Below are 17,337 nucleotides of genomic sequence, written 5' to 3' on the forward strand. Positions count from 1 at the left end.
TTTACTACAGTTTACTACCATTTACTACACGGAGAAACGTCAAAATAAAATAGACGCCATGATGACGATGATGATTTCATCATTTTTTTTGCGGCTAATCAACAAAAGACATGTCTGTTTTGTTTGTTTTCCCTAAATTGGACTTCTATTTTCAAGAACAAAGCCGATTCGCTTCGATTCTGATGAATAATCTGCATTTGAAACATGAGTAGCAACGTCTTGAGTGTTAAAAATACTGGCAACACGGACGTGAAGATATCATGACAATTCCAACATTCAATACACACGTTTTCAGTGAGCGAGCTTTTGCTATAAACGCTCGATTAAAAGCTCGCGCTGATGTAACGCACAGTCAGTGTGTAGACACACATATAGATATAGACACTAGAGATAATGTTATCAATCACTATTGGAATATGCACTTCTTACATGACTATGACAATGATGCCAATAAATATTTATCCTTTTAAAACCAAGAGATACTTGTGTTTTATTTTGCGTGGTTAACGCTGAATAATACCTGATTATTCTAACAGGTTATGAGCCCAGTAGTCAACTGTGAAAGAAGATATTCGAAACGGCAATTGTTGAAGAAATGTCAGTGGAAGCAGAAGCTGTCAATCAACAAGCTAGTGGTCATACTAGCAGATTCTCATCCGAACGCGGACCGAGTAGCAGTGCGGCAGTTATTCGAAGCGAGCGGTGCTTCGTGTTTGATGGCACGGAGGGTAATTTTCCCGCATGGAAGTGGAGAATAGAACACCGGCTGACAAAAATGAAATTGATTCATACTTTGTTGCGGACGCCGGATGAAGAGCAATGTGCAGTTCCGATCGCTGGGGAGACGGCAGAGGCAGCAGAAGCAAGAAAGGCAGAGTATCAACGTCGTGTGGATGAAGACATCGAAGCGGTGGATGAAATAGTGATGGCGGTTAACAATGACGTTCTAAATCGGATTCTTGGTCTCACGTACGCGAAAGAAGTTTTCTCCGTGCTCACGCAGACGTACCAGAAGGTAGGCACGGGTGCGCTGATCAATATGCGTCAGCGTTTGTTTTCGTTGAAAAACCGCAACTTTTCTTCGTTGAATAGCCTGTTCGACGAATTCGACATGATTATCAGGGAATTAGATCGCATGCAAGCAAACCTCACGGTTAGTGAGAAGATGCATGCGCTTTTAATTGCTAGTCCTGATCGCTATAACCATGTTCGTGGAGCATTAACGGTCCTTTCAAATGAGGAATTATGCAACAAACCGCTGGATGAGATAAAGCGTATGTTTCTCAAAGCGGAGATTACTTTCGATTCCCCCAAGATCGTCTGCACAAAGTGTTGCGCTGTTCAACGAAAAGAACAAGAAGGACGTAAACAAATGTTTCGGGTGTGGTGAAACCGGTCACTATAAATCGAAATGTCCAAAATTGAAGAAGCAGGGGAAGAAACGTTTTCAAGCGCATGCGATGCTGGCTGGGCGTTGCATGAAGAAGTCCGTTCGTTTTGTTGTGGATTCTGGAGCAACCCAACATATGGTGCACGACGAAAAGCTGCTGGAGGATGCTAAAGTTTTAGTGGATCCGGTCTACATCTCGACTGCCAAGAAAGGTGAAGAGCTTCGGGTACGAAGAAAGGGAAAATTACTTTAAAGTCAGCAGTGGGAATGAATAAAATTCAAAAAATTACACTGTATAACGTGCTTTTTATTCCGGGTTTGGAAACAAATCTTCTTTCAGTAAGAAAGATAAATGAATCGGGGAAAAGAGTTACTTTTCAAGAGAATCGTATTAGTATTAAAGCCTTTGGCGAAGTTATCGCAGAAGGGGATGTATGCGATGGTCTCTATTGTTTGGATTTTATTTTGGAAACAAATGACGATTCGTTGGCACTGATTAGCAAAGAAGTAAGTATAGACAATCTGCATAGAAGATTGGGGCATCTGAGTTTTTCAGGAATAGAGAAACTATTGAAAAATCAGATGGTTGAAGGAATTGAATGTTCGCTAGCAACCGAAATGAGAAATGTGAAACTTTGTGAAAGTTGCATAGCGGGGAAACAAAGCAGAAATAAATTTATTAGTATGGAACTACCAAGATCAAGCAGGCCGCTTCATATAGTACATTCTGACGTATGCGGTGCAATGGAAGAAGAAACGTACGATGGATACAAATATTTCGTATCATTTATCGATGATTACACTCACTTTATCAAAGTTTATTTGATTTCAAAGAAAAGTGAAGTATTTGAACGATTTAAGGAGTTCAAAGCCATGGCGGAGACACACTTTGGTCAAAAGTTGTCTATTCTGAGATGCGATAATGGTGGTGAATACATCGGAAAGGAATTTCGGAACTATTCTAAAACGTTCGGAATTCAGATGCACTTTACGGTACCGTACACGCCTCAGCAAAATGGTGTGAGTGAACGTGTTAACAGAACGTTGATGGAAAAAGTAAGGGCAATGCTGTTTGACAGTGGTTTGCATAAAGAAATGTGGGTGAAGCGTTGTATTGTGCAACTTATCTTACAAATCGTTCTCCCACAACGGCAATAACAGAAAATAAAACTCCTTATGAGAAATGGTTCGGTAAACGGCCAAATCTTAGTAATTTGAGGGTTTTTGGTTGTGTGGCTTATGCACAGATACCAGGTAATAAAAGACAAAAGCTTGACGTGAAATCGAAAAAGTTTATATTTGTGGGTTACGCAAATAACGGTTTTCAGCTTTGGGACAACCATGCAAGGTTATTGCAGATCGAAAGGAATGTAATTTTCGATGAAGAATCACTATACAAACAAAGTATCATTGAGGAAAATAATGCTCATGGGTCACAGCCGAGTACTGAAAAATTTCACGAAACGTTTGTTTGGAAAAATATGCAAGCAGAAGGAACTCTGAATGATACAAACATTAACTTGAGCATGATCTCAGAAGAAGATGGAGATACCATTTTAGGAGATCCGTTAGAGTACGCGGAAGAAAGTGAATATGAATCTACAATTGAAGAGCAGGATGAAGGCAGTGACGGAGGCACAGAGGTGCCACAGCAGATACGACGCAGTACAAGGAATATAAAGCTTCCAGAACGATTTGGGGGTTACCAAATGGCAAAAATTGCTTCATCAGTAGGAGATGTGCCTCAACATATAGAAAAATTGAAGCTTCGAAATGATTGGGAGCAATGGAAAGTTGCTATTAACGATGAGCTAAAATCTCTTGAATGTAATCAAACCTGGAAGTCAGTTGAAGGTACTATAACTCAAAAACCCATAAAGTCAATGTGGGTGTTCAACATAAAGGATGATGGGCGATACAAAGCCAGATTGGTAGCAAAAGGTTGCTCACAGCGACCAGGGTTTGACTATCAAGATACATTTGCACCTGTATCAAAAATAGAAAGTATTAGAACAATTCTTTCCATAGCCAATGAGAAGAATTTACTGATACATCAAGTGGATATTTCAACTGCTTTTCTAAACAGTCGTTTGGACGAAGTCTTATATATGCAACTTCCCAACGATGACGTAGGTCAAAGTCGAACTGTTCTTCTACAGAAAAGTTTGTATGGGCTAAAACAAGCTAGTAGAAGTTGGAACAGAGAATTAGATAAAGCGTTACAGCACTTGAAGTTTACACAGTTACAAAGTGATAATTGCGTATATAGGAATCATGACAGAAAACTAATTTTAGTTGTATATGTAGACGACATATTAGTTGTTGGTTCTCATATTAAGGACATATGCTGGTTTAAATCGGAGCTGGGAAAGTTATTCCAATTAAAGGATTTAAATGAAGTAAAGCATTTCCTAGGTATGGATATTGAAAGAGATTTCGAGAAACAGACTTTGAAAATCTGCCAGTCTGGCTACACTGAACGGATTTTGAATCGCTTTGGTATGAGTGAATGTAAACCCGTAGGAACACCATTAGAACCGAATATGAAATGGATAAAAACAAACGAAGGTGTATCGGATGAGGGTAACCATCCATACAAAGAGCTATTAGGATGCCTACAATATTTAGCTTTAACTTCGCGACCTGATATCAGTGCTGCGGTAAACACACTGAGTAAGTTTCAAAGCTGTGCTACAAATGAACACTGGGGAGGTCTAAAGCGTATTTTACGTTATCTCCGAGGCACAACAGAAACATTTATAATGTTTCAAAGAAATGAAAAAGCTTTAACTCTCCAGGGGTTTGCAGATGCAAACTTTGCTAATGATGAGACTGATAGGAAATCTGTCTCTGGGTATGTTTTCCAAGTCTATGGAAATTTAGTTTCGTGGTCAACGAAACGACAACAAACAGTAAGTTTGTCTACTACCGAAGCAGAATTAGTTTCTGTTGTGTTCGGCCGCTAAAGAGGGTTTGTGGTTAACAAAATTCCTTGAAGAACTCGATATTGACAGGAGCCGTATACTTATCATGGAGGATAATATACCCTGCATTAAATTCTCAGAAGAACCACGAATTCACCAGCGGATGAAGCATTTGGATATTAAATACATGTTCATCAGAGAATTGATCAAGAATGGAAAACTACAATTGAAATTCGTTCCGTCATCAGAACAGCCAGCCGATGCTTTTACGAAAGGGTTACCCAAATCTCAACATCGAAAGCTATTTAATATTTTGAATGTAAGAATTGAGGGGAAGTGTTAAAATACTGGCAACACGGACGTGAAGATATCATGACAATTCCAACATTCAATACACACGTTTTCAGTGAGCGAGCTTTTGCTATAAACGCTCGATTAAAAGCTCGCGCTGATGTAACGCACAGTCAGTGTGTAGACACACATATAGATATAGACACTAGAGATAATGTTATCAATCACTATTGGAATATGCACTTCTTACATGACTATGACAATGATGCCAATAAATATTTATCCTTTTAAAACCAAGAGATACTTGTGTTTTATTTTTGCGTGGTTAACGCTGAATAATACCTGATTATTCTAACATTGAGCAGACTACAAGAAATCAGTAGTAAACTCTTGTTTTATTCATACCGAATGAGTTGTTTGTAGTATGTTCGAAATGTGTAGTGTAGTAAAGTCTCTTTTATTCATACGAACATGTTCCACAAGTGACGTTTACTACTGAAAATGTAGTAAAGTTTAACTTACTACTTTTTATTCATACGACCCAATAACGTTTCCTGTGGAAAGACGTATTGCTGCTGCGAATATAGCCTTTTACGGATTACGTGATCAGCTTAGGTCCTGCTACATGCAGACGGAAACGAAGTTTGTTATATACAAAACTCTGATTATATAAGTGTCCCTTTATGGACATGGAAAAATATTCAACAGCGAACCAGATAGTGGCCGGCGATTTCGTTGAAGGTCACGAACACGCTGGCTGCACGCGGTGGAATCGGACCTGGGGACTCTGAACATTCAGGGAAGCTGGAGGAACATCGCCCAAGACCGACGACTATGGAACTCTACAATACGCCAGGCATAGGTGTATCAACGCCAACTAGGTATCCAAGTAGGTAGGAAGCATTGCATCATGATTGACATAGTACCGTTTTGACTTAAATCCCGAACAGACTCATATTCCGAACACTCGATACAGCGAGACATTCCGTTATTATTGTATAAATACACGATTTTTTACGGCGATGTTCAGATTAAAGACATTAGAATTGTCCAACAATGAGATAACGTTGAAATGTTTGCCTTTTAGTGCATTTAATGTGGTGTTCGGAATCTGAATCAAAGTGTTCGGAATTTGAGAAAATTTTTACTATGCGTGTTTGGCATTTGAGACAAAGTTTGGCATAATGAAATCAATCATATTCAAGCGCTTATGTGAAACTTCTATTCCTGAGCTATCCGATGGCAACAATTTATCTATAAAAATATGCTTATTCATGTGCCATAAAGACGTCCGAGGTGTAAAATGTGCTCAAGTGTTCGAAATATGAATCAAAACGGTACGTAGAAGACGACCAAGAAGGTGCAAAATATGCTAAAGAAAGCCTTACCGCAAAACGCTACCCGTTGAGTTTCAAACACGAAAATGTACAGCTGCAACAATAGATACATGTTGGTGAGAGAAAAAAATGGAAGATGCAGAATTACCTAAAGGCTGGATGGCCTCATATTGGAAGTTTGGCGGACACATCGCCTACAGCAACTACGGAAGAGCACAACGAGGTACCACTCTCCTACGACCAAAATTTTGATTTACTGTCAAAATACAATCGCATGAAAAGCCCAGCTAAAGTAATGGAAATTCATAACAACATTTTAAGCTCGTCCTTATTTCGGCAACTGAAACCAGCTGGGCTGAAAGCGTGAATAGTGGAGAACTTTTTGGAAGCAGCATTGTATTCAGGGACGACCGCGATTTCTCAGAATCTAAAAAAAGTCTGGCGGTGGAGTTCTAATCGCAAACTCTTCAATACGGATAGGAGTTTTTTGATAAAAACTTTCAAAAAACTCCTATCCCTACATCCCCGTGGTGCTGGCCGGGATACGAGGAACCTTAGGGAAGATTGGGTAACGAACCCCGGTGGGAACCATGGTCGTATGCTGACTGGGAAGGGGGAAGTTTGCTCCTCTCCGGAGGTGCAAATCTTACTGAGTGCCTGTTCTCCATGTCAGGATCGGCTCACAACAGCGTCTGTTCCCCATGTTAGGGGTGGCTTATCATCGTCCGAGTGCCAGCGAGTGAAACTGTGAAACTGTGCACCATGGTCCATCGGGAATAAGGAGGAATGATCCTCCGGAAATTTAGGGGGTTTGGTGTCAGGCCCTGTAAGCCAGCCTTTAAAAAAAACATAAGCAACGAACAATCAACAAGAGAGTACGGACCGGAATCATCGGCGAAGACCAATGCAACGAAAAGGGACTAGGGATTGGAAACTCGGTTCGTGGAACTGCAAAACTCTCAACTTCATCGGGAGCACACGCTTCCAACACAGCCTTCCGTATCGGTACACCTGGAGATCACCACTGCAAACAGAATCACAAATCGACCACGCTCTGATTGATGGACGACACTTCTCCGACATTATCGACGCCAGAACATATCGTGGCGCTAACATCGACTCTGACCAGTATCTGGTGATGGTTAAACTGCGCTCAAAACAATCCGTCATAAAACAATGTTCGTTTGGTACCGTAGTACGACCTAGAGCGACTGAAGCAACCTGATGTCGCCACTTCATACGCGCAGTATCTCGAGGCAGCGTTGCCAGAAGAGGGTGAGCTCGATAGGTGAACGACGCAGCGGAGAACAACGTCGGGTATATGGGACGAAGTTGACGGAACGATTGGTTCGACGAAGAGTGCAGACATATTCTGGAAGAGAAGGACGCAGCGCGGGTGGTCGCACTACAGCAAGGTACCCGGCAGAATGTGGAGCGTTAAAGACGGAAGCGGAGACAGCAGACCCTCCTTTTTCAGGAGAAGAAACGCCGCCTGGAAGAAGCGGAGTGCGACACAGCTGTGCCGTTCTCAAGAAACACGCAAGTTCTATCAAAAGCTCAACGCATTCCGCAAAGGCTTCGTGCCGCGAACCGAAATGTGCAGGGATAAGGATGGGAGCATCTTGACGGATGGGCGTGTGGTAATCGAAAGGTGGAAGCAGCACTACGAGGAACATTTGAATGGCGCTGAGAGTTCAGGCAGTAAAAGTCAAGGCAGCGGAGGAGATGACTAAGTCAGTTCAGCGGACGATGGAAGCCAACCAGCCCCCACCTTGAGGGAAGTTAAGGATGCCATCCAACAGCTAAAGACCAATAAAGCAGCTGGTAAGGATGGCATCGGAGCTGAGCTCATCAAGATGGGCCCGGAAAAGCTGGCAACTTGCCTGCACAAACTGATAGTCAGAATCTGGGAAACTTAACAGCTACCGGAGAAGTGGAAGGAAAGGGTCATATGCTCTTCTACTAGAAAGGCAAGCTGGAGTGTGAGAACTTTTGAGCGATCATCATCCTTAATGTTGCCTACAAAGTGATATCCCAGATCATCTTCCAACGTCTGTCACCATTAATGAATGAGTTTGTGGGAAGTGGGTATACCCCGTTAGGCATAAGTACGTTAGGCATAAGTACGATAGGCATAATGGACGTTATGCATAATGTACGTTAGGCATAATGGACGTTAGGCATAAAATGACCCAAAGAACAGCCTATGACATAAAGAAGGCAGAATTATGCCAAACGTCCATTATGCCTATCGTACATTATGCCTATCGTCCGTTATGCCTAATGTCCATTATGCCTAACGTACTTATGCCTAACGTCCTTATGCCTAACATACTTATGCCTTACGTCGCGGACCCGTGGGAAGTTATCAAGCCGGCTTCGTTGACGGCCGCTCGACAACGGACCAGATCTTTACTGTACGGCAAGTCCTTCAAAAATGCCGTGAATACCAGGTCCCAACGCACCATATGTTCGTTGATTTCAAGGTGGCATACGACAGTATAGACCGCGTAGAGCTATGGAAAATTATGTACGAGAACAGCTTCCCTGGGAAGCTTACCAGACTGATCAAAGCAACGGTGGATGGTGTGCAAAACTGTTTGAAGATTTCGGGCGAACACTCCAGTTCGATTGAATCGCGCCGGGGCCTAAGACAAGGTGATGGACTGTTTTTGAACATTGCGCTTGAAGGTGTCATGCGGAGAGTCGATTGTAACAGCCGAGGTACGATTTTCAATAGATCCAGTAAATTTATTTGTTTCGCCGATGACATGGACATTGTCTGCCGCACATTTGGAAAGGTGGGAAAACTGTACACTAGGGCAGTTCAAATTTCAAAAATGTTCTAAAATTCCAATTTATTTTGATAATATAGGAGTCCTGGCAAAATTTCAGGTAATTCGGTGGCCATTTAGGGGTGGCGCGAAGTCAATTTATGTTTATATGGAAATTTGTATGGGAAAAACTTAAAATTTATTCAAGTCTCCCTACAACTGTCAAATTGTGATGAATTCAAACAAACACCCCCAACCTCTCTTTTTGGAATCTATATAAATGAGACCTCCGGATAACACATTAGTTATGAGTGGATTGAACGGTTCTATTGACAGTGTGAATATGAGATAAAAGGCTAAAGTGGTGTAATAAGCCTCAACGTAGCAGTGGAAATATAAATCAAAATTAATGAGTTATCCACTGGTTGAGCTCAAATAGATTTCAAAAATGGTGGTTGGGGATGTTTATTTGAATTCATCACGACTTAAGAGTTGTGGGGCAATTTGAATAAATTTTAAGTGTTTCCCATACAAATTTCCATATAAACATAAATTGACTTCGCGCCACCCCTAAATGGGTACCGAATCCTATATTATCAAAATGACGCCAATAAATATATGGGAGTTGGAATTTTCGAACATTTTTAAAATGTGAACTGTCCTACTGTACACCCGCCTGAAACGTGAAGCAACAAAAGTTGGACTGGTGGTGAATGCTTCGAAGACAAACTACATGCTAGGTGGAACCGAGCGTAACAGGGCCCGCCTGGGAAGCAGTGTTACAATAGACAGGGATACCTTCGAGGTGGTCGAGAAATTCGTCTAACTCGGATCCTTGCTAACGGCTGATAACAATGTTAGTCGTGAAATACGAAGGCGCATCATCTGTGGAAGTCGGGCCTACTACGGGCTCCAGAAGAAACTGCGGTCAAAATCGCCACCGCACCAAATGTGCGAATATTCAAGAAGATTTCTGTGTGTCTGAATTATTGGAATCTGGAAATTTTCCCAGGGTATGGAAAAGCCTACTGCCTTCAAGTCAGGCAAAAAATCTGACATTCGTAATTACCGTGGAACAGCCATTATAATGATAATGCATTATCTCTTGCATTTATGAACTTTTTGAATCTATTATCAATGAAAACTCATTTTCACAACTTAAAAACGGTATTATGAATAAGCAGCATGGATTTTTCAAAGGTCGCTCTACCGCTACAAATTTAATAGAATTCATTGAAAAAGAAATACACCCAGGTTTTTTTTACACGGTTTGGTTTTCGTCATTTAAGACCTTCAGCGTCAATGAAACAATGAGTTAACCCCATGAAAAAATTCACAAAAAATTAAAGAAAATTCAGGGGGTATTTGACCGATCGCGTAAAAAAACCTGGATGTAATGAAAATAATGCGATGGATAATGGTAACTACGTGGAAACTCTATACAATGACTTTAGCAAGGCGTTTGATCTCCTTAGATGGCTTGAATCTTATCTCACAGACCGGCAACAAATAATCAAATTTAACGGAAAACATTCAATCCCATTCAAAATATAAAGATTTTAATTTTTGCCGATGACATAAAGCTAGGTAGGGTGGCTGTGCCAGTGATAGTGGTGTACCAGTAATAGTCGAAACTAGATTTTCGCTAGATGCTGTGCATTTTAATTTTTACAAATTACTTCATAACATCCACTGGGAATACATAACATCGCCTTATTAATTTTGTATTATACCCTTTTTGATCTCAGCTCATAGCCTTATTGTTATTATTTGTTTTGCTTTGCTGTCCAGATAGAGCTGAGATAGTTGTGTCCACTACCAGGTGGCTCCATGGGAGCTTTTTGGTGTGGGGGAAGCGGCGGGTCAAAAAAAAATATAGCGCTTGCTCAAAAAAGGTGAATGTGTGCGAAAAAGTTTACAAATTTTACGGAAAAAAATCGAAAAACATCATTTTTCCTTAACTTTTTGGCTCCCTTGCACCAATAATAGTGAGGCGTTCCTATAATAGTGAATCCCATATGAAACCAATGGAATTCATTATTATAGGAACAGAATGGGCCCTCCTTAGCTGTGCGGTAAGACGCGCGGCTACAAAGCAAGACCATGGTGAGGGTGGCTGGGTTCGATTCCCGGTGCCGGTCTAGGCAGTTTTCGGATTGGAAATTGTCTCGTCTTCCCTGGGCATAAAAATATCATCGTGCTAGTCTCATGATATACGAATGCAAAAATTGTTACCTGGCTTAGAAACCTCGCAGTTAATAACTGTGGAAGTGCTTAATAAACACTAATCTGCGAGGCGGCTCTGCCCCAGTGTGAGGATGTAATGCCAATAAGAAGAAGAAGTAGGAAGAAGGAACAGAAGTTAGCTAGTACCACTATTACTTGTCCATGTACCAGTTAATGGAGGAAGCGATTTTGAAAAGAAAACAATATTTTGAAGTATCAACGATATTTTCCTGAAAAGTAGAGAAGAATAGCTTTCTGCCAATATATTTATATAACAGGAAATATATTCCTATTAATAGATATGAATTAAACAATTTGGACCTGTCACTAATACCACTATTACCGGTACACCGACCCTATTTATGGAAAAAAAAATTAAAAAAAACCGTCTTCCAAAATTGCCCTCCGTTGGCTTTGAAGAAAATTTACTTACATATAAAAAATATCCATGCTTTCCGTATCTACACAAAACTATCAAATCTACTTTCGTCTCTAATTTTATCATGTAAAATATACATAAATGATATTAGCGTTGCATTCAGAACGAATTGTATTTTGTTTGGAAACGTTTTTTAATGATTAAGTAAAAGCCGAAATATCGTAACTGAAGGATGCACATTGTATCATTTTCTCCTCATTCATTGCTTGTTTACAGCAACAGGACTACACTTCTCACTGGATTTCCCACGCGCTGGGGTACGGTCGCTGGTCCGCATACATTTCATTCGGCCCGTTCCGGAGATGCTTTCACTTTGTTTATTTTTCCCGCTTCCAGATATGTGTGCTTCGCAAGGAGACCCGTTCCAGCTATTCGGCCACTCCGGTCGGTCGAGGCAGCTTTAGCATTCCGACGGAAAGCCACGATGAGCACTCATCGCTTCCGGGCCTTTGCGCGTCGGTGCACGACTCCATCGAGCTAAGGAAAATTAAGAAGGTTCAGAGTTTTTTTCGCGGTTGGCTGTGCCGGCGTCGCTGGAAGCAAATTGTCGAAGAGTACATACGGTCACCCCACGCTGAAAGCATGCGGAAGCGTAACCACTTGGTGTTCAGCATGGTTGAAGCGGAGGAGGAATACCTGGAGCAGCTTGAGGTGAGTTTCAGGGGATTGGATCGTTTTGTGTTATGTCATCATGCATATTTAATCCTTGGCAATATGGAAGCAATCTTAGTCGGGGCTGTGGATTTATGGTGGTTGAAATCAGTTTTGTTTTGATAGTTCATTTTCAATGTTTTTTTCGCGATTTCTTCGGAGGCTGCTTCTAATTTCAATTTAATATAGCAAATGTCTTCCTACCTATTACTGTAAGTATAGTGTAATGACAAAGGCCCATTGAAATATTTCACAAATCATTTATCCATATAATCTACTTAGTGTCTTTTAGCACCCACATTTCAGTTAATAACTATTCATTAATTTTTTTTCCAGATATTTACAAATCAAAAACCTTAGTTTTTGCTTATTTTATTCCTAACACCACTGTATAGTGTATATCTTTTGAAGATATGTAAAATGCTTTCTATAGATTTTTTAATTTCGAAGAGGTTGCCTTTTTCTGCATCTTCACTAATGAAGATTATACAACTTCAAACTAATCCTTGTTAATTATTTACTTGAAAACCTGAAAAAAAATCCTTAAAGACAGAGAAATCGTAAAAATCGAGTAAATTTTCATGACTTAAATTATTTGAACGGAGCCTTTGGTCAGCTCTTCCATAATGATTTTTTTCCCTTGTGTCAAGAAAATCAATCAAATAGACGGGTCCTTGAGTCGCTAGGAAGCCCGCGGAACCTGTAGAATTGGACATTTCAGTTCTAGTAATTCCACCAAATATCCGACTGCTAATCATATAAGGAAATTTCGGAGAATTTTTTATAGAAATTCCGAAAAACTCCCGAAGAATATTCCAGGAAAATTCCAGGTAAATTCCAAACTATTCACCGTGAAAATTTCAGAAAAAATTCTCCTAGAAATTTCAAAGACTTTTCTGTTAGCATTTCGAAGAACTTTTCATGAAAATTCAGAAAAAAATCCATAGAAATTGTAAAAATTGCGTGGAAATTCCAAAGATTTTAGTGAAAATGACGGAAAAATTTCTGTGATTATTCCGAAGAACATTAAAATTGAAATTTCGGAAATGTTTTCAACGAAAACTCTAAAAAAATGTCCAAGGAAGTCTCAAAAAATTATTTTTTTGTTGTAATTCCGAAGAAGTTTGTGTGAATATTACCAAGATTTTCACGTGAAAACTCCAATGGATGCTTCGGAAAACATCTCTTGAAAAGTCCATGGAATTTCATGAGGAATCTTGGAAGTATTTTCCGTGGAAATTTGTAAAAAATGCCGATGATTTTCTCGTTAAAATTCTCATGAATCACTGGTGGAAAATTTAACTATTTTTCCGTGGAAAATCTGAAAATTCCGAAGAATTTTCCTTATATGTTCCGAAGAATTTTTCATGGAAATTCCGATCACGTAGAAAAATTGTGTATGAATTGTTTATATTTAAATTACAGATAAATACTGTTGATCTTAATAATTGCTTTATTATCGAAGTAAAAGGATTTGATTGTTCTTGATACCATAATACTTGATTATAACAACAAAATTATTATCATTTCATTTCAATCTTCTTACAGAGGATTCAATTTTTCATAGGTGGCCACCGATGGCGCTTCCATCGATTTTGCTTGTGTTTGTCTCACTACTGCCACCTGGTTGCTGCTTATCCACCTACAGTGCATTTAGCGTTGGGCGATAATGTTTCCGTGACGATGATTTTGGTTGCATTTTTTTCAAATGAGACGTCTGTTTCTCTGTGGTTACAGAGTTCGTTCTAGCAAAAGCTAGTGGCTAGTCTTTCAAGAATAAATATACATGTGTCATCAGGGGTTAACACACTTTGGCTAAGAGTTTCCCAAAGAATATTCCAGTCAGCAACATAATCAAATTTAACTTTGGAAGGCTGGTAGGACTCTTCAGGAAAATAGTCATATAGCAGTTTTGTTGCGGATAGATACAAATTTTCTTTCAAGTATGTACTTGTGACAACTTTTGAAGCTGATTAAAGATCAATAAACATGTTTTTTAAACATGTTTCCATGAGTATCTACATTACATAAACTTTTGCTAATAAACAAGGTTTACATTAAGCTTCAGAATCTACTGATCTTAGCCCACCTTTTAGATAATCTAGATATAGTTGATTCCTTTTGATTTTTAATAAATCTTCCACATGTCGCTTTAATCTGATCAATGTATGCATATGAAGGTAGTGTTATTTGAGCAACGTATTAGGGCTTCGAGAGAATGAAAATATTAAGTATATGGCACTTCTCAATTAAATTAACTTTTCTAACGAAGCTTCGAGACTTACTTGGCATTATTTAATTTTAATAGTCATTTTAATAGTAACTCATTTTCTTTATGTCAAAAAATTTGGAGATTTTATCTCAAGTTTTACCAATTTAAAATATTTTTTTCAAAATAGTTTATATAACTTGACAATGGAAAAATCAGAAGGGTTATATACAAGATACGACCGCCCGACGTAAACTACGTAAAACAGATTATAAGATAATTCATTTGATTACCTATGTCACTGGTTTGAGCATGAGCTTAGAGTGATTAAAATTTTGACTTTTTTGCTCCCCTATGCTTGAACGATAACATTTGCTATTTTAAAGAACCTCCTATTTTTTTAACTGAATTGGTTGAAATTTGACTGAGGACGAGCAGTTTGATATCTTTATGGAAATTACTATAGAAATCGCCCCGTATGTGAAAGATCGTTTCGTGAGGCGACCCATTAACTATTTAAATATAGCCAACCCGAAGGCTTCATAGAATATTTCCTAATATGTAAAACAGTGTTATTGTTGCGAAGCGATCGGATTGTTGTAAGCAAAGTTATGAAGAAATCACAAATAAAAAAATGCTCATTATTGATATTTATGTTATATTTTTACGTGTTTAATTGAATTTCTCCCGATTCAATTCCGCGTCTTGAAAAGCCTCAAAAGTCTTCAGAAGATATGATATTGAGCTTGAGCTTGAGCTTGATTGGCTGCTTGTAGTTGCTACTCCATTATGACCACATCAGCTGTTCTTGCACATGGAACCAACAGATGTTTGCTTGGGACTAGCACACATCTTCAATGTACAAGTACTGGTGATCTCATTTGTAAGGTCATACTGGCGCCTGCCACGTCAGAATGCAAGTCAATGTAGGGGAAGGGGGAGGAAACGGTATGGAAGTCCATTTCCAGTTCTAGCGATTGCTAGAACATGAGAAATAAAGAGAAAGATACAAAGTAGGAAAATGGAACGGACCTGGGATTGAACCCACGACCTCCTGCGTATGAGGCAGAAGCAGTAGCCATATGACTACAAAGCCCGCTATCAAAAGTCTTCAGAAGATATGATATTTGTGAAAAAAATAATAAAATAAGCGGATCAAAATATTGTTTTGAGAGACACTCTAATGGGTTGTGCTGAATTATTCTCATACGATAATGGTTGGAATTATCAATTGATAACTTCTCAGGTGTGAAAGTAGGCGGGTTGTCGTTGGCGATGACTTTTAAAATTTTGGAATCAGTTGATAATAAATAAAAAATATCATCTGAATGTAAACTTTAAACCTCGAGATACGATATCGCGTGAGAGTGGTGTTCGACCTTGATTGAAATTTTTTTTCCGCATCGCTGCCCCAATGCAATCTTAGCATATAAAACGGCTCTAAATCAGTGTGCTTAAATGCAAAAAAAGTTTATATAGCAAAGTTGATTGGAATAAGCTGTGCTATAATTATGTAGAACATTTCATGTCAATATTCCACATAATAAAAAATATTTTGTTTCACATTTCTATAAAATGGGTCACTCTATTTTTCGATAACTCTACAACAAGGGCCCAGTATCCGGAACAACTTTGTAAAATTTGATTTATCAGTTAGTGGTAGATGCTTCTCACGATGCGCTCCTTATCGTGATTGTATACAGAAATGAAAAGTGTGAGATTTTTCCTATTCGAATTCAAAATGTGATGAAAATCTTATTTTTATTTAAAATGAAGATATGCTCGATTATCGTCTCGTCATCGGTGCTTTGTATTTATAAGCTTTTTCAAAATCATAGGATTATCATCCGTAATTTCTGAATCTACAACAGAATATTGTAACGATTTTTGTCTAGAAATGGAAATTATGAGTTTCAAATATTAGGTCCAATCATTTGGAAGTGATAATCACAGTGAAAATATGCCTGCTAGAAGGTTTCATTCATCAACTTTACAATCAAACCTTTATGCCAAACACTGTCAAATGCTATATTATCAAGAAGAGCAACCCCGGCCAAATAAGGTTGTTAGATCGAATTAAATTCGTAACTCTCAATAGCTGATGGGTGGTTGAATGCCTATGGCGAAAACCAAATTGGTGATCATCAAAAATTGAATTTCTTTTGATATCATAATATTTTTTTCAAACCGTTCACTTTTGAAGAAAGTATACTGATTAGGCGATAATTCTTTATTTTATGTAAGGTCAACTTTTGAAAAGAACCCACATTTTTGACGCCTCTAAGTAGGCATCCTAAGCCTTCCATCAAATTGAAAGATAAAAATTATGGATAATTATCCTTAAACACAGGTACAGCTCAACTGGTGTACATTTGTATGCTCTTCCTTTGATGATTGGTGTCCATTAAATAAAACAACTATTATCAAAAACGCCGTAATTTTAATGATAATGGAACATGTCGCCCTTTCTTTTATTGGCATAACAATTTCTATTATTTCCCAAGAGTTTGTTCCATTTTCGGCAACCAGGAAAACTCAGTACTCGGAAGCTACTGAGCCGATCGGCGTGAAAATGTGTATGCAGAGGTTTTGGGGGCCGGGGAAGGTTCTTAAGATGGTTCGAGACCCCTACCTGCTTTGGAAAATGGGGCTCTCTTACAAATGAAACACCAATTGCTGCATAGCTCGAGAGCTAATCAGATAATAAATCAATTTTAAGCGAAACGAAGTTCGTCGGGTCTGCTAGTTATCAATAAAAACTGATCAAGACAAAACATGAGTTTTTAGCCATGACTTAATTTAATGTCATGTAGGTAGATAGGCAAAAGAATTTACACGCGTAACTAAAGATTTATCAACCGGTTTTAAATATGCTACATGCTCTTTGCGGTCCTTAGAATAGAAAATGTTTACAGTGTATGTTCTGAGTCATTCAAAAAAAATCCCTGGAATAGGGCCTTAGTCATCCAAAGAATCCCTGAAGCAAGGTCCGAAGGTCTACCCGCGTAGCCAAAGGTCAATCGTCCAAATTCGAATACGATACTTGCTCGTCGTGGTACGCATCGTTCACATGGTTCACAGTATATATTCTACGTC

The 17,337-nt window shown here is 39.0% G+C and overlaps 1 protein-coding gene across 6 annotated transcripts in view; it reads left to right on the top strand.

Moving 5' to 3' along the window:
• LOC134224273 (ras-specific guanine nucleotide-releasing factor 2-like) overlaps nucleotides 1-17,337 on the top strand; it is a 509,452-nt gene that overhangs the window by 187,658 nt on the left and 304,457 nt on the right. For all 6 annotated transcript variants that reach the window (XM_062703608.1, XM_062703607.1, XM_062703605.1 and 3 more), the window contains one exon: nucleotides 11,718-12,032. In XM_062703608.1, coding sequence (XP_062559592.1) covers nucleotides 11,718-12,032 — 315 coding nt within the window. The remainder of the gene's footprint in view (nucleotides 1-11,717; nucleotides 12,033-17,337) is intronic.

This window comes from Armigeres subalbatus, chromosome 3 (assembly GCF_024139115.2).
Source record: "Armigeres subalbatus isolate Guangzhou_Male chromosome 3, GZ_Asu_2, whole genome shotgun sequence".
Classification (NCBI taxonomy): Eukaryota; Metazoa; Arthropoda; class Insecta; order Diptera; family Culicidae; genus Armigeres; species Armigeres subalbatus.